Source organism: Cupressus sempervirens, chromosome 11, assembly GCF_028749045.1.
Source record: "Cupressus sempervirens isolate cs-2001-9-10 chromosome 11, ASM2874904v1, whole genome shotgun sequence".
In the NCBI taxonomy this organism is placed as follows: Eukaryota; Viridiplantae; Streptophyta; class Pinopsida; order Cupressales; family Cupressaceae; genus Cupressus; species Cupressus sempervirens.
Genome location: NC_143128.1, coordinates 834032943 through 834051789, shown reverse-complemented (window position 1 = coordinate 834051789; position 18847 = coordinate 834032943). Strand labels below are relative to the sequence as shown.

Sequence of the window (18847 nt, the reverse complement as noted above, 5' to 3'; positions counted from 1 at the left end):
TTTTCTTCAATCATCTTTCTTGCCCAAAGTGGCCTCTTCTTATTGTTAGGGTTTTCAACATTTTCTGCACTTGAAGGAGGGAGTACATGATCTTCTGAAACACTCTCTCTCTGATTCTCAACTGTGGGGTTCTCATCTAATTCTGTAGTTGATTTGTCAATGTTCTTAGAAAGGTTATAAACAATATCTTCTTCAAATTTTACATCTCTACTGATTTCAATAGTTCTTTGTCTAGGAATGTAAACCCTGCAACCTTTGGAGGATTCACTATACCCTACAAATATGCCTTTCTTCCAAATATGCCTTTCTTCCGAGATGGTTCTAGTTTAGTTCTCTTTTCTTTTGGAATATGAATATATATGAGACATCCAAAGATTTTCAGGTGACTTAAATTTGGCTTGTTTCATGTAAATACTTCTTTATGGGTTATTTTCTCTAAGATCGAATGGGGACATCTATTTTGGATATAAACTGTACTATTAGAGGCTTCAACCCAGAATGAGATGTGGAGGTTTTGCTCATGCATCATGGCTTTAGTAGATTCGATGATAGATCTGCTTTTTCTTTCTGCTGCTTCATTCTATTGAGGATTATAAGGTACCGAAAACTCCCTCTTAATCCCAACAGAGGTACAAAATTCTCTAAAGTTTTCTGAAATGTATTCACCCCCATTGTTAGATATTAGTGTTTTGATTTTCTTCCCATTTTGATTTTCGACTATTGTCTTAAACTCTTTGAATTTGGATAATGCTTCATTTGATTCCTTAAGTTTTAGGAAGTAAATCCAGTTTTTTCTAGAGAAATCATCTATAAAATTTACATAATATAGATACCCACTTAGAGAAGGGACTGAAATAGAACCACATAGGCTAGTGTGAATTCAACTATGGTTTTGGATTTATGTTCACTTTTGTGAAAAGATCCTTTGGTATTTTTTCCTAATGCACAACCCTTGCATGTTCCGCTATGATCAGATTTTAGACTAGGTAAGCCTATTACAAGCTTTTCTATAGATGGCAGGGCACAAAAATGAAGATGGCAAGTCTTATATGCAAGATTTCATTTGAGTTTGAAACTTCATGATTTAAAGCTAGGTTTTGATGATTACAAAGTTTGTACAAACTTCCATCTTTGAAACCAATGGTGATTGCATCCTTAATAGTGGAGTTCTTTGGCTAGGATAGAATTTTATCTTCTTGAAATGTGACACGATAACCTTGATCTGCAAGGCCTGAAATTGAAACCAAATTCCTTTTGATGCCAGGTACAAATAATACATTTTTTAGTTGAAGAGTGACTCCAGTTTTTAGTTGTTCCAATTCCCTTTATTGGATATGTAGAGATATCCCTAATTGTTACTTCTTTAGTGGAGTAACCTTCAAAAGTTTCAAATTTGTCTTTGATTCTGGTTATATAACGAGATGCTCCACTGTCTATTTAGTTCACTTGATAGGGCTAAATAGAATGCTAGATTTTCATCTTTTACTTTTGCTAGGGCAGCTTGAATTTTCTTCCTTTCCGGGCAGATTTTGAGAGTGTGACCAAATTTGTTACATTTGTAACATTGTACTTTGGACCAATCTCTTTTCTTGTATGTTTGATTTCCTTTTCCTCTTTTTCGTTTGAATTGACCCTTCTTTCCTCTATTGTTTGTATTAGTTTGAAGGGCTTGAATTTCTCCCTCTTGATTTGGACTTCAGTCTTGACTCCTCTGCAGTCATTCTTAAGTTGTTTGAAATTTGGTTTACAGGTCTAGAGCTTATTCCATGAATAAAAGATTCCTAGGACAAGGGTAACCCTTTTAGGGCTATTAGACAGTGTTCTTTGTCATCTACCTAATTTCCGATGGTTGCAAGTTGGTCTTTTAATTATGTAGTTCTTAGAAAATAAGATGTAATTGTCTCTCCATTGTTCATCTTGATGTAAAGAAATTGTTGTTTCAAGGTGAGCAGTATACTGGTATTATTGATTTCAAATGTGTTTTTAATAGTCGTGAACATCTCATATGCAGTTTTGAGACCTGATATAGATGGAAGTATATGATCTTTAACAAAATCTATAATGATCTTCATAGCTTTATTATTATGTCTTTTCTAGATTGTTTTATCTGGATCACTTTCAGGCATATATTTATTTTCGTCCACGTATCTTTCTAATTCCAATTCTCGAAAGATGATCATTATTCGTATCTTCCATGATGCAAAGTTAGTAGCACCTTCAAGTCTATCTTTCATCTTTACATGATTCACCATGGTTGCAAATTTGAGATTATTTACGTAGGTCTGAAATCTAAATGATAACAAGGATCTCTTATAGAGAATGAAAGGAATTACTTTACTGTTTCTCAACTGAATTCTGATATGGATACTTTATATGATCAGACCTGTTATTAGCAGTGAATGAGTAGAACAGATACAATAGATAGATGTGATTATCTTCAGACTTGCTGGAAGAGAATAAGTCTCTGTTTAACTGCAGAGATAGAGATATATTTATGCTCTGCTGTTTGTATAGAACACTGCCGTTGATTGATGTTTACACAACAGCAGTGATGGGATATAAGTATGGGTATGGAGAGTCATGTCCATGTAGAGACATGACTCTACGTGGCACATGTGCCACGTAGGGTCATGTCCCTACATGGACATGAGAGTTATTAATAGCAAGGTGCTGATTCATTAATTGTTATGGACACCATAATATAATGCTTGACTTGAGTATGACCTGCGTAACATAGCCCGATTCTGATGATAGTAAATTCAATCGATATTTAATTCGAGTTTTAGTAAATCGCAATATATATATATATGCAGATAACATTCAGAGATATATATCAATATACATATTGTAATGATTTATTACATGCTTCAATGCAACTGAAGCTAATTGTTGGTAAAAAGATTTGTTCTTTCCAGTTCTGACTCACAAATGCCCTAATCTATGAACAAATCCTATTTACAACAGTTTGGAAAGTGACCTCTTGAAGATTTACTTTCCTCTGAATTGTTAGGTACAGCTCCCTATTATGAATGTGCGATGAATTTTGTTTATTCCTAAATCTAAACAGGGTATGTTCTTAACCAAAGAATAGGAGAGAAAAAACTAAGTCAAACCTACACAAAATTCAACTTAGGTGAGAAGTAACGCTTTAAGGGTTATTCAAGTCTAGCGAACTCACACATCTTATGAATTCATAACTATCATGCACTGAGATTAATAGACATATCTAGGAACTAATTAGTGGAGAAAATTATGTTGAATGAAAAATCTAATGAATCTCTTTTGAATTTTAAGTGACAATTCCTACCACGTTCAACTCACAGTATTAAAACAGGGGAAGTAAAACTTTGTTTATTCCTCGCTTTAATTCCAGTTAAAGAGAAACAACAAACTAATAACAACTATTTCAAATGGAACAGAAAATGATTGATACAAAAATACCATTCGATTGACTCTGCAACTTCAAGTCTTTCATACCAAAAATTTGCCGACCTTTTATTTATCTTTCATTATCATACATACAGGATTTTCGAGATGACCGTTACAAAGGAAGTTTAACCAGTTCATCTTCTTAGAATTGACAAATGGAAAAGAGCCAGGTTGTCTATTACAAAGATTACAAAATAAAAATGGAAAGGGCGGAATATGACTCACTTTGCCTTCTTTCCTTTCTCTGCTTTTGCCCTATAGGCCTTGGCGGCAACAATAATTGGAATCAGCTCTTCATGTCTTTATACATGCACATTAGTATATCTCAAGAACCATCTAGAGTGTTCCCTAGCCAAATCTTTGACGGCATTTAGTCTATCTTGCAATTCCTCCATGGCTACATGTATGCACCTGCCAAGTTTCTGAAGCTTAGACACTCTGTTCTGGTGCCCTGAAGATATGCTTGTCAGGTTATCTATAAAATTTGAGAAATTGTTTTGCATAACAATGACTCCAATTACTCCTTTTCCTTGCCCACTAGTCTGTGAATTTGTGTGTAGTCCTTTTAGGAGTTCATAATCTCTGTCCCGATCTTTCTTTACCTTCTCTTCAATCTCCTTTAGACCTTTTTCTGCCTCCAAGATCATTGCTGACTTGAACTACATGCTTTGTAACCATTCGAACAAAGGCTCATCTCCTTTGGGCAAAATCTTAGCTTTGATAGCTTTTTGAATAATCATCTTCAACAAGGACACATAATCATCACTTTTAGTCCTCTCCGCAGCTAGGGTATTTCTATTAGATGAAATGTTATCTTTCTCTGTTTCTAGCCTTAAGATAACATTTCTGATTTATTCTATAATGGAGAGCATTTGAAAGATTCTCACTTACCTCATGGGCCCAGTCAATGTATTGGGTATTCGAACAAATAACTTGTACCAAAAAGAAATATTGTTCAACGAAATTTAAAGCTTCTACCTCACCTTTCAGTTTGTGCAAGAGAACGAGAATGTCTACAATCTCGAGTTTGAGATTAGTACCAAAAAGGGTCTTAGGGACCTTACTCTTGGCGCTCCGCGGCTTTTGAAACCATGTCTGCATGATCTCCTTTCTCCAAACCATTTTCTTTGCGGAAAACTTAGAGACAGATCCACCAATTGTCAAGTCTGAAAACTCCTCTTGCTCTGGAATTCGTAGACAATTCACCACTGTTTGTCTATCAATGGAAATCAATACTGTATCATTAGGCAATACAATCTGCCTGGTATCCGGATTGTAGTGATTTATGCATTCATAGATCAATTTTGGAGCTTGGACTACTACCAAGAAACCAGCTGCTTCAACTAGCCCACATCCTTGGAGCTTTTCAGTTATGGGATGAATTGGCTCTGATTTCAGCCTCTTTTGAAAATCTTGCATATCATAAAAATGGAGTGAAGTATCCGTGAAATTCTGCAGTGTGGACTTGATTCCATTTAGCCCATCAAAACTCAAACTTGGTTGCCATTCTGTTCGAGAATGAAATGAATTGAATTTTGAATCTAGAAGAAGAATAGGATAGCGAATTCACAAACATAGGCTATTTGAAAAAGTTGTGAAAATTAACAGAATAACAGTTGAAGAAAGAGCGGTAGTTTGAATAACTGTTTATGTTTCCATATATAGGAGTCTCAATTCACTCATTGATCTTTAGGATTTGTGCCACACGAATGAATTAAAAGATAAATCCATTGAAACAATAAATGTGAGGGTCTTAACGAATAACTCGGTGTCCTTTCACTGTTCTGTTGGCCCAACGGTAACTTTCCATCCTTTCACACTTACTTTCCCATTTCCCATTAAGTTTCGGGAAGTTATGAACAGAGTACTCCGTAAGAAAATATCCACCAAATCAAATCTTGCCTAATAGATCTTTCCCGCGATGGTTGGGTTGTTTCCATTATCCTCTCAAAATACTTTGCATGCAAAATGTGGGTCCAATTCACTTATAAACTTGATTTCCTTTTAAATGCGGAAAATCGTCCTCATGGGTTGAAAACCTGCCAAAGAGAAGACAATTTTCATTTCTCCACCCAGGCCTTCATTTCAACTTTACCTTCTGACTTATTGCTTCCTTTGGGTTCGGAGATGTCCATAAAGAGTGCGAATCTTAGTTAGGGGCCCACCTCTCATTTCATTTCCTCTAGATCGCTTTATGTGGAAAACAGACTTCATGGGTTGAAAACCCGCCAAGGAGAAGTCAATTTTCATATTTACCCAAAGAGGATTTTGAGAGCTGTGATGAATCTTTAACACTTCTTAAGGCAGATAATCATAAAGGAAACATGAATTCCTTATAAGGTACTTTATCTTCTTCTTATTGTAGCTCATATGCATCATTTGGTGCTCTTCGCGGGAAATTGCCTTCGTGGGTTGAAAACTCGCTAAGGAGAAGGCAAAGTCCAATTTTCCGCAAGCTTCTTCTTTTAATGGAGAATATGATAAACTGCAATCAAACTCAACTTTGTGAATAATCTTTGCATGCTGCAGGAATCTCCATTGGATTAGGTACAAAGCTACCCGTAAGACTCATAACATAAAGGAAAACCACCCGGCTATGAAATGTGGGGAAGGGAAAGATGAAAAATCCGATGAAGACTCCTTCCACCTAAGGAGACTTGAAACTAGACTTGGACCTACCTAGACTTTACTAAGATACAAAATTTTCCACTTTACAAAATGGTTATAGGGTGAAAAGTGGTGCAACACTAACACTATGACACACACTACAAAAAGGAGTTCTTTTGCACTAGACAAGTAGCAGAATGAGTGCGCTTCTCCCCCAAGCAACATTGAGTCCATTCCCACATCCTTTCATCAAAACATAATTGGAATTCTCCTAAAAACACCTATTGTGTATATATATATTACATAAACACTATTCGTGAATCCATAATTTTAATGCAAATCAGATAACTCAGCACATCCTGACCCAAAAACAGAACTTGATTCCACATGTTAAAACGTCACTATTGTGCTTGATTAGAAGGTCCCACCCCACTAGACTCAATCCTCTTCACCTTGGCTCTTCCCACTGGGTGGCCTCCTCACCATTTTGGCTTTCCCTGTTCTTCGGAAATCATCCCCCCTGCAATCACAAGCGTCTTTGATTTGCAGGTAAGCCTTTATACCACTAAGGCCAATCCCCACAACCGCCCTACACACTTTAGAATTTCTGTACACATTCGAAATTAGAAACAGATGCATAGAAAGGTCCCTTTCACCAATCTAGAATCAGTTCTCTTCATGCGCCACCAGTCCCACCTTCTACCTTTCCTTGACAAGGAATTTTTCGAGGCCTCCTCTCCATTCCTCACGGATGCAAGAAGTAATCTGGCTCCTTGCCCTTGCTACCAAGCCCACCTCCAAACACCATGCCAGGAAGAAAAATGAAATGTCCACGTTTGTTCTGTAGCACCCCTCTGCCGCAAGCTAGTTGTCATCCAAATCAATTGAGACTTTGTGGATGAAATCATCATCCTCAAAGCAGAAAATATTTCTTCAACAATAGTTCCACTTCTAATAATAAACAATCCTTTTTATTAATAATATATCCATGCATTGAGCTTTAGCCATATAGTATTTATTTCCAAAGCCTCCGACAATATACCAAAGTCTCAAACAATATAAATTAAGCATTCAGAAGAAAGCAGCGCAATGAAATAATCCTTCCTTTTATTGAATCAGCAATACAAATTAAAATTATGTCTTATAATTTTTATCATTAATATTGAAGAAATGCAATTCTGGAAACTCATGAATAATATTATGCTTCACAAGTTAAGCTATCTGATGCCTGATAACAACTCCTCGCAGAGCATTTATATCAAATTTGTCTGCAAAGCAGACTTTATTAATTTGTTCAGGTGTAGACTTTGTCATGAATCCACCCCTTAATAAGGGGTAGGTTTTCATCTAACCCTTCTGTAGAACTCCTGATGGTGTGTCTCCAGGATCATAGAGCTTTTATCAAGTACAAAGCATGCCTTATATCCTCCATCTAGCCTCCTTATAAAGAACTCCAAGAAGAATCTAGAACATTAGGCTAACTTGGCTGACTTAATTATATTTAGAGAACTTCATTTAATGAAGTGACATTATAATTTTATCATTATTTAATTTAATTTATTAATATCAACTTTTAAGCCATCATATGACTTTTATTTATTTTTGATAACTTAATTTTTTTACATATCTCACACTCTCTTACATTTGATGATGGATCACAGAGTGTGATCTGAAATGTTGATGCTAAAAATGCCTACATAATTTTCCTTATCTCCTGCATCCTGATGATGGATCATGTAGTATGATTCGAAACATTAATGTTAAAAAATGTTACACAATCTATCCCAGAAGAAAAAAATAAATATTGATATGGACTGTGGAAATCTGGTAGACTTAATACCTACACAATCAAAGCCAGAAGTTAAACTTAGTAAAAATCAATTTAATTAATGTCACCTTAAATATTGGGGACATTACAGAAGCATAGTCAGAACCTTTACTAAGAACATCTATTTTTATAAAGAAAGGTGTATTCTAAATTACAGAAACATAGAACCTTTACTAAGAACATCTCTTTTTATAAAGGAAGGTGTCTTTTCTAAATTAACTGCTGTTTCTATCTTTATTTCAAATCTGAGTTTTTTTGCTCCACCCTCCCTCTAAATGAGAATCTGCCTTATATAGCCTTCAAGAAGAGGTGTAGGGTCACAACTTTTGCAAAGGACATCCTTCTTCATAGAGAGGCCCCTTCTCTAAATTAATTTCTGTCCCTTTATATGGCTTGTTTATTATTTGTTTTCAGAGTAACATCTGCTTGTTTATGATTCTTTTAAGATTAACATCCTTTTACTCTAGAATTCACCAATTCATAAGAAGCTCTTTATTTTAAGGGAAATAAAATCTTGGAATGGTTAAGTCCTCTGTGTTGTATCTGTCGACTTTGACCTCAGAGAAAATTGTGAAGTCTTATTAAAAATACAGTTTTCTGAATACAAATGTATCTGATTACATTGATTTATATTGTTTTAACCTCCCTTAGGGTGTGAAAATGTTTCATGGCAGGGGCATGATACATTTCTGATTTATTGCATGTGAGAAATGCCCACTCTGAATAAGTTTGAAATCTGATCTACATACAGTAGCCTTATTCATCATAAAGGATAAGTGAGATGATGCATTTTGATTATTTAATATATTTAAGCTTGATAAGTAGGAGATAATTTCCACAGCAAGTAAAATTATGATATTGCTATCAGGATTTAACTGTGTGATTTTTGAGTCAAACTCATTGACCCAGGTTTCACGAGTAGTAATTCAACATGAATCCATCTCTCATGAGAATAAATGGAACACCTAGGTTTATTCTAGGTGATCTCTCACAGGGATCCAGGTGACCCTGTGAGCATCACCTAGATCCAATGAGTGCTAAGTGTTCCATTTATTCTCATGAGAGATGGATTCATGTTGAATCACTACTCATGAAACATAGGTCAATGAGTTTGACTGAAAAATCACACAGTTAAATCCTGATATCAATATCATAATATTTAAGCTTGTTTATTATGAATGCATTATATACTAGAAATTTGGAAACCATTTTTTTTAATTAAAGAATAGTACTTATGAAATGCTGTTGGGACTGTCACTCCTATGTCACCCTTGGAATTTGGAATCCTTCTTAGACGTAACTAGAACATATTCCTCTGTTTTTGGGTCCCCATGTCCAAGAAATATAGTTTATGTTTACACATTTTATTTTTTATTTTTGCTATTCTTATGTCATGATATTGGTTTTGAACAACATTTTTAGAATCTAGATTGGTTTCTTGGAATATATTGTGAATAGTGCAGTGATGCTTGAATGTTGTTTTTCCGCTACAAGATGTGATTTCATGTAGAGGCTAGAATTGTATGACAATTGCATTCACATTTGTTGTATCTTTATGTTTTTTTCCAGCTAAAGGAATTCTCTACTTTTGCTATACCTGTGTTGAGTACCTCAGGGACAGATTCGATTCATTTTAGAGCCTCTATCCTTCAAATTATTCTGAATCTAATGATTTAAAGCCAGTAAGTTTGCTACTAGCTGATCAGTTCCTGCTCACGTGCATTGGTATTTGTCAATGGTCACTGATCATTTTGTTTTTCACTGTAGCTTTTCTGTAAAATAGACAATATGGGCAGCATTTTATATGTTAATAAGTTTGTCCTCCAGTTATGTATGATTAGCAGCTCTCTGATTATATATAACAATCTTTTACAAATTATTTTATTCTACCTTAATCAGGAAGTTGGAATACCTTAATCAGAAATCGGCATTTTCTTCGTGATTTTTTTGGATGATAGTTTGTAGACAGCCAACTCCTCCGCTGTATCCAGTTTTACACATTAACATGGAGACAAATTAACATGAGCAACCCACACACTGTATTTGGGAAAACTGGATGATCATTCTGATACATGATTCATATTATTGCTGGTCACAACTCACTGTACAAAAAACCTTACATGTCAAAGTTTCTAATGTAGACCAATTTGTTTATGCTCAAAGAACATCCCACAGATATTTTTCATCCCTTTTTTCAGTGGTTCCATGGACAGCTGCCCTAGTTTTAAAATGTACTCGGTTGTTGACTTTTTCTGGTTTATTGTAGTCAATGGGAAGTTATATAAATATTAATTGATCTGAACTATATGTATGGCAGTTGCCAGTGCCACACGTGGCTATTTCTTCTTCCTTGATATCTTGGTTTCTTTCAGGGCTCAAAAGTTCTTGATCTTTGTTGGGTATGTCTTGGTGAAAGGTTAAACTTAGAAGAATCTTATATTTTGTGCTCTTTTCTTTTTCAGAAAATGCCTTTGCTTTTGTGTTCCGAGAAATCAGGCAAGAATTATCACCTTATATTCAAAATTCAATGCCAAATACACCAGCGAAAAGGAAAGCCTCTGTTGCAGGTATTTTTCTTTACTTTTTCTTCTCGTTCACAAATATGGCCAAATATTATATTTTAAATATGAATGGCACAATTGGATTTGTAGAACAATTACCATGCTGATATTGTTAATTTCTCCATTGTATTTTGTTTAACTTTTGAAATGTTATCTTTTACATGCCTAATTTTTGTCAAGCTAATTCTTTTCCCTTTTTAGGCAAGCAAAAATAGTGAATAAGGTAAGAGCTATATATTTCTTATGAACACTGATATTTTTGTATAATTTAGGAGACCAAATGCTTTTTATTGGTTGAACAAATCTCTGTGTGGAATTGAAGCTCCTTTGCAACTTTCCTATAATTGTATATTTGATTATGAATTATAGTACATGTAGACCACAAATCTGCTGTAAGTAAATAAATAATACTTTGTTAGTCTTGAGTAGTAATTGGCCAAGGGGCAGGATGGCAACATAATGGGCTGCACATTTGAACAAGTGAGCCAATAGCGATGTCAAGGACAACAAGGAAGAAACATGGGAGGATCAGTTGATAGGGGACTTGTTGCACGTGTTGGAAGTTTTGGTTGACCGGTACGTGTAGAGGAAGATCAGGAGAGCGGTTTTTGAATGCACAATACACTACGAATTCACGGTGCCAATGACAGTCTTCTCAAAACTATTCCAAGGTTGTTAGCTCCCAATCGGATTGAAGTGCAAGAAAAACGCGAGTAAAGATAGAGAGAAATGTTGGTAGCAAATACTGCAACAGTACGAGGAAAGGAATTGGAGTGAAGAGGAAGAGCATGCCACAAACAAATGTCGTACCTCTAACAATTCCACCAATCAATGCCCCTTTAGTCTAACAAAGACAAAAGAAGATTGAATCAGGGAGAGAGGAGAAAATGGAAAACCATTGGTGAGATCTCTTTGAATTAGGATACAAAGTGAAAGGCAACAATGATTACAGAGGATTGTTGATGTTGACGACAATAATGCCAAAAGAAATTAAATACACCTTTGTTAGCTTAAATTTGAAGTATAATAAAACCTTGTTTCGAATTGGTGTCAATTGTTAACAGTTGGTAGACTTAACAAACCATCAAGATGGTGAATGTAGGAGAATACTATGCTATGAAAGATATATCATTTTGCCAAAAATTACATTGTGTGATTCTATGCTATTCTGGTTATTCATGTTACGTCATGAATGATTTATATATATTCACTAGTGTTTAAATGATTACTGTGGCATTGTACTGCAGAATATATTTCGAGTCAGGCATCTAACATTTTGGTGTGGTCTCCTAAGTACAAATATAGAGGTCTAAGAAAGTAAGAATAGGTGGGATGATGACATAATGAGTTGTACTTTCAACTAGCAGGTAGTGGTAATTGACAGTAACATCAGGAACAATAATGAAGAACCTAAGAAGTCCAATTGATAAAAGATTTGGTTCAAGCGTGAGACTTGTTGGTCAATGAGTACATGCACTAGAAGGCTCAAGAGAGAGCGGTCCTAATTGGCATGGTACATGCTGAACTCACAGTGAGCACTCTTGTTAGAAAGTAAAGTCCACTAAGATAATTGAGTGAGGGGGGGGGTGGGTGAATTAGTTATGTAATTAAAACATCTCCCATTATCCTTATTAATTCTGAATCATGTAAACAATAGAACCAACAACAACAGAAAGATAACCATACACAATAACACCAGATCTGTTAACTAGGGAAACCCTTGATCAGAGGGAAAACCCTGATGAGGATGGTACCCACAAGATGATGTACTAATATAAATGTTCCTTGTGAGGAGTCAATGAAATACATTTAGTACATATTAGTCGCCGTTAGGAAACTTTGAATCCCTGTTAGGAGATTCCAACCTTGTTAGGAGGTGAATGGAAGACAAAAGGACCCACTGTCCAAACAGCTTCAGGGAAAGACCAATGAACTCACTGTCCAACTGGTCCAAGTACTATCCTTCTTAGAATAATACAACTGTCCAACAACAACTTCTTTGCCAGATATGGCTGTTTGTTAGCTCACTGTGCCTCAATTGCACCAATCACTTCTCTGATCCAAAAGATGTTCACATGTAAGCTCCAACTGGTCCAAGTACTATCCTTCTCAGAATAATACAACTGTCCAACAACAACTTCTTTGCTAGATATAGCTTTTTGTTAGCTCACTGTGCCTCAATTGCACCAACCACTTCTTTGATCCAAAAGATGTTCACATGTAAGCTTGCATACAGTAAGTGATGAGAGCTATTTATGTCCTAAATTATACCATATTCTAGCCTTCATATTCATTTCCATATCCATTTAAATATTCCATTTTCTCCTTCTATGCTGCATATGATCTAATATATATCAGTAGTATTTAATCTAGTTACTGGATAAAGTATGTGAATGAATAGATGTGATTGTATTTATCTAACATGTTGATTATGAGTTGTGGGTCTTCCTGTCACCTGCTCTGCATTTTCCTATATTAATTGGTGGAGATATGTAACATGTTTGAATTTGTGGATCCTCCAAACATCCTTCAGTTGCCTATTGTTTCTTGTCAGCACAGAAACACATTTGTTTTACCAATATTTGATGCAGATATTGTCCATAATGTGTATATGCACGGGGAGGACATCACGACAAGTTAAGTGCCAGCAGATTGAAACAAACATGGCCCAACATCAACCTATTTTTCTGCTGAGAGTAGTGTTTGTAATGGGTGTACAAACCCAAAAGAAATATCTCACATCTGGAAGTCTCACACGGACAATGAAAACCATCAATTAGACTCTTCCTATCTTTGTCTTTTGTTATAACCAAACTATTCCAAAACTATGGCTCAAAAGCTACAAATGAAGACAATACTATTCTGCTGGATCGATAACAATAAGTTGCCTATTCTTGGCATGAAGTCGATTTCTGTTGTATTCTTACATTAGCTATTATTTGTATTGTGCACATTATCAAAATGGTTGTACAACTGTTATAGTTGCGTATATATATATATATATATATATATATATATATATATATATATATATATATATATATATATATATATATATATATATATATATATATATATATATATATATATATATATATATATATATATATATATATAAGCAATGTAAGATATAAATTATTATAAGCATATATTTTGAACATAGAGGTTACTATTGCATGCAGATCTGGACTGTATCATTCTGTGATAATTAAAAACAACATTCCCTCATGATCACAACAGTGTTGAATCTGTTTGTGCTCTACTGATCATGCGAGGCAGGGAGTAAGGGCCCGCTCTTTGGCAAAGCACGATGATATTTTCATTTGGTGTGTTTAATGTGTTTTTTAAGAGTTTGATTTTGCACTTAGTCTATTTATTAAATTAGATATTCATGCTTTTATCTATTTAGTGATTTCAGATTAATTAATTTAGAGTTGAATGAAACATTTCTATAACTACCATTACTGTTATTTTTATTAAAAACCATTATTATTATTTTTATTAAAGATTGATGTCTTTGACTTTGTTTATGTTGTTTCTGTCAATAGGAAGTGACGGTTCCTATCACCAGAATTACTTTGGTTTGTTGTAGGTTTGTTTTTGTGTGTTCTAACTGCATCCACAATCTCTCAGATCACAACTTGCACCCCTTGATGGTATATTACCCACACACCTTTCACAAGCTTACGCCCCCGGATTGACACGATTAGACCAGGCTGAAACTCAGTCTAAAGATTAAAGCTTTCTCATTGTTTGCCCCAGTGTTGGCCTATTAATAAATTCACATATCACAAAACGATCTCATTGATGATTAAAAGCAAGGAAAACGTCTTAACCTTATATCAAGTCTTGAAACAAATTATTGAGTGGCCTTGAGGCTTTCCCAATTTACAATAATAATAATACAGTACCATTTTAAGATATTACATTTACACGTTACATTACAACTTTACACTTTTACATTATTACACAAACTGTCGGCTCACAGTCTTCATAACTCTTCACTCGATGCTCAACTGGATGTGTGCGTTTGATCACAACATCTTCATCATGTTTTCTACCTCTGTCCAAGTTTGTTTAACTAGACTCTATCTTTGTTAGGAGATATAATCCGAACAACAGTAATTGCTATATAGAAACTTTGTCTGAACACTGTCTTCACCAAATCTTCAATAACCAATATGTTGACATCAATGACAAAATCTGTCATAAGTGTAACACACAACCTCTGAATCATGTCTCCAACAATGCTAGGATACTCCCCCACAGGAGTACCATCAACATTCATGCTAACAATTCTTGTATGATCTTCTGGGTAGCCTTCCAAGATTGTTGGCTTGCACATTATTGGAAGTCCAAGAACAATGCGAGGCAAGAGAGAGGGAACACCACAAACATCAATTATTACATGGTACAAAGAGAGGAACCTCAGGAAGGAGGAACCACATGACACAAGTAGGTGCTGCACCTCTAACAACTCCAACAATTAAAGTCCCTTTTACCAAATAAGGATAGAAGGCGACCTATGGGGAAAGAGACACAAATGAAAAATGAAGTAAAATCTTCCATAAAGAGGCCCTTGTGGGTCCAAGAGTAGACTAAGAGATGACAACGATTGCAACAACTAGTGGAGGGATCCCTTAGTTCCCACAATCGAAGTGGCACTTGTACGAACATTGATGCCTAACTCTAGGCTAGCTCTGGCCTACACTCTATTTGCCAACCTTCCTCGAAATGTTAGATCCCTTAGGATCCCTTAGTTCCCACAACAACATTGCAAAAGAACTACCACTTCTTGGGTACAAGAAGGGTCTGACATATACAGTTGGGAGGGTGACTTGGTATCGACCAAATCATTCAGACACTTTGAGGAAGACAATAACAAGAAAAGGAACCTTGAAGGAAAGGTAGCATACTTGTTTGATAGTACTTTGTAGAGCATTGGGAAGCTTGCTATACTAGAAGAGTTGAGAATAGGGGGAGTAGAACCAAAAACTTCGGGGAGGGAGTATCGGTACTATGAGGAAGGTTACTGAGGTGTGTGCAACAAAGGGGGAATGGAAGAGGACTTGCACGTGCCCCAAGGTGCCAGAGAAGCATGAGGATGTCGAGTAACCAACCCACTTGAGTCTAACAACATGTATGGTGCTGGTTGTAGGAGAAAAATGGTGAACACCCCAGAAAAGCAGAAACTTTTTAAAATTAGTGGGGAGAGATAAGAGGTTTTGGCTTGCTTTTGTAAAATGTGTGTGAACATATAGGAGGTGAATGATCAAGATGGTCACGACTATTGGTTGAAGGCCTTCTTGACCACCTTACAAGGAGTAGCAATTGACTGGTACATGAACTTGCCAACGGGTTCTAGAAGAACATGGGATAATTTGAAACAAGTATTTTAGGCAGACTTCAAATTACTTTGTGATGATGACAAAGTGGTAGCAATAATCTGTAATACTCACCAAGGAAAAATGAGACAATAAAGGCCTCCCATTGTAGGCTAAAGGAACTCATTGATAAGTTAGAGAACCAACACATGGATGACATGAAGAAAAGATGGTTCATCAAGTGATTGACTTTGTCCATTCGAAAAAATGGTGGTGGTACCCCAATTCTCCTATTAGAGGCTTGCAAGTGGGCAACAACTATTGAGAGCGAGAAATGAGATTGAGAGGAAAGAAGATAATCAACTATGTTGATGGTACAAATTCCTATAGTGAGGGGGAGTCTTGGACTATACAAGCACTCTGAAAGGATATGATGAGGATGATGAAAGAGATGCTCGTAGAGAAGGAAAAATAGGAGGGTAAGGAATTGTGGTGCATTGAATGCAAAAACGAAGGGCATACTAAGACCAACAATCCAAAGAAATCTTTTTGTGACATTTGCCAAGTACTGAGACCCTCTATTGAGTGCTGGTACAACTTAAAGGCAAGGAGTACTCAAGTGCTTGTCACCTAAGGAGAACATTAAATGCTGCCCACTACACCACCAAGACTAATGAATTTGAATCCCTTGTGGGAGGGTACTGTAACAACCAATGGGGAAGCAACAATAACAACATCAACATATCAAGAAGTTGCATTGAGTACGATACAAAGGGACGACCTATGATACAGTATTGTAGATGCAATGCATGGGGCTATTAGAGCCGGGGCAAGGTGGTAGAAGCCTGGTGTGCAAATGGTGTGGTCCATGAAACAACAAGGATGTTGACTGTCCCAAGGGGAAGGGAGTAAACATGATAGACGTCTCACGTCTCAAGGATGAAGTCTTCGCAATCACAACGTTACATGTGAGAAAAAAATCACATATCATGACCCTTACACAGAGGAAGAGAGATTGAAGGAAGATAGCAAGGATATCAAACGAGAAATGGAAGAAGAATGAAATTGGTCACTTGGAAATACCTCCCTACAATCAGTATCGGAAGCAAACATCATACACAGATATTCCAAGCCACCATACCAATATGAGTGACAAACCTCTTGGAGACATTATCACAACTAAAGGTGGCGATTGCCCATGTAGGTGAGAGCAATGGTGGTCAAGACACCGAAAAGCCCATTGGGCAAATGAGGCACAAAATGGAGACTCCATGAAGGGCACTTCCACAAATGGTACCACGAATCCAATGGTGTTGGTAGTAGGTGTTAGAAGGACCACAATAGTGGTCAAGATGGAAACTATGGAGTGTATAGTGACCATCACCATTATGGATGGTGGATATGGCATGGAGAAATGGAAGGCCCTTGGCAAGCCTACACTCTAGCTGCCAGCCTTCCATTTGGTAGGTGCTGACCTGTTGTCCTACATTTTGTCACCACAAAATGTAGGTAATAGTACAAAACTTTTTCAAACTAGTTTTGCATCTCTCTAAGTTGAATTTGTTATTCGATTGCTTAATGTTGATCGATCAATCAACTCCAATTCACATAACAAATTCTTTTACTGAAGGCTTTCGTCAAGTGTTTTTTGTTTTTCTGTTTGTCGAGCCTATGCTTGATTATTGAGGCCTTCATTGTCCATAAAAAATGCCTCATTTTTTGCCCACTATAGATTCCTCTTGCAAAGTTTGAAAAGATCCAAGTTTCTTGAAGAAATTTTCAATATTGGAGCTTTTCCCTCCTTCATTTTTGGCACTTAATCATCATGTAAGTGGACATTTTCTTTCTTGCTAATAAATTTGTGCTTATCTTGTTGATTTTATGCACATATTAGCTTGATGATTGCCACTTGTTGATTTTGTTGCCATTCAAAGTGTATTTTTCCTTTAAAAATGATCAAATGGTTCATTTTCATGTTTTTGGTTTTTTCCCAAACTCCAAATTCGAAATTGCATATTGAAGTGCTTTGCTTGTTGACATGTTTGTGTCATTTGCCAAAGGTATGCTTTCCTTTTGGAGTTTGTTTTGTGTTTTGTGTGTTTGCTTTCCAATTTTTCTCCATTTTGAAGAAGTTGCAAGTTCTTTCCCAAGAACTTGGTCATGTTTCACTTCACTCCATCTTCCATTTCATGTGAAAGCATCATCACTTTCCATTTCCATCTTTCATGTCACAACATTTTGCATCTCATTTGTCAAATGCGATTACATGTTTTTCATCTCATTCATCATCTGCATGTGCATGCAATCTCATTTTCCACTTCCATTTTCACTTATCTCACTTTTCGTATCCATTCGCAAGACACGATTACATGAAAAACCTTACGTGTAATTGCATCTCCAAAACCCGTTTTTGACTTAGTCACTTTTTGAAAAGCTAAAAATTGTCATATGCATGTTTTCCCATTTACTTTGACTTCACCTCAAGCTACATTTCATTATCATCTCTCCATATGCATTCACATCTCTCCATATGCATTCACGCCTCCATGAGCAAATACATGTTTTTCCATTTCTCGTGTCATTACACATTCCGCATCTCATCCATTATCCACACTTACATGTAAGCTCATCCTCCATTCACATTCGCATCTCATTTCACTTTCCATCCCTTATTACATGTTGCACTTACATGTAATCCATTTTCCATGCAATAACATCTTGAAAACCTAAGTCTCTTTTTGAAAATCAGCAATCTTCATTCACATGCATTCCCATGCGTTCTACCTTTGCACATCTATTTCCTTCCATTTTCACTTCCATAATATTTCACTTCATCTTCCTTTTCCATTCATTGCACATATATGATATCTCTTTTGAGATCATTTCATTGGGTTTACAAAGTTTTAAATTTGTACTCGAACCTTTATTGCTGATTGAGAATCAACTTGTATGGTGATTTCCTCTGATGACGAGTTTATGTTTTGGGATTTTTGTGTTGCAGCACAAACGCAAGAGATGCCCTCACCATCTAAATCTAAGGGCAAGATGAAAAAACAGTTTGACAAAGAGTTGGCTCATATAGCTCCATCTCAAGTCAC

The 18847-nt window shown here is 36.0% G+C and overlaps 1 protein-coding gene across 6 annotated transcripts in view; it reads left to right on the top strand.

Annotated features, from left to right (window-relative positions):
- The window catches only part of LOC149532146 (SMAD/FHA domain-containing protein), a 211519-nt gene that overhangs the window by 47626 nt on the left and 145046 nt on the right, over positions 1-18847 (top strand). For all 6 annotated transcript variants that reach the window (XR_016358488.1, XM_089808858.1, XM_089808859.1 and 3 more), the window contains exon 4: positions 10327-10431. Coding sequence is in view for 5 of the 6 variants with exons in the window: in XM_089808858.1 (XP_089664984.1) it covers positions 10327-10431 (105 nt within the window). In the remaining variant the exon portion in view is untranslated. The remainder of the gene's footprint in view (positions 1-10326; positions 10432-18847) is intronic.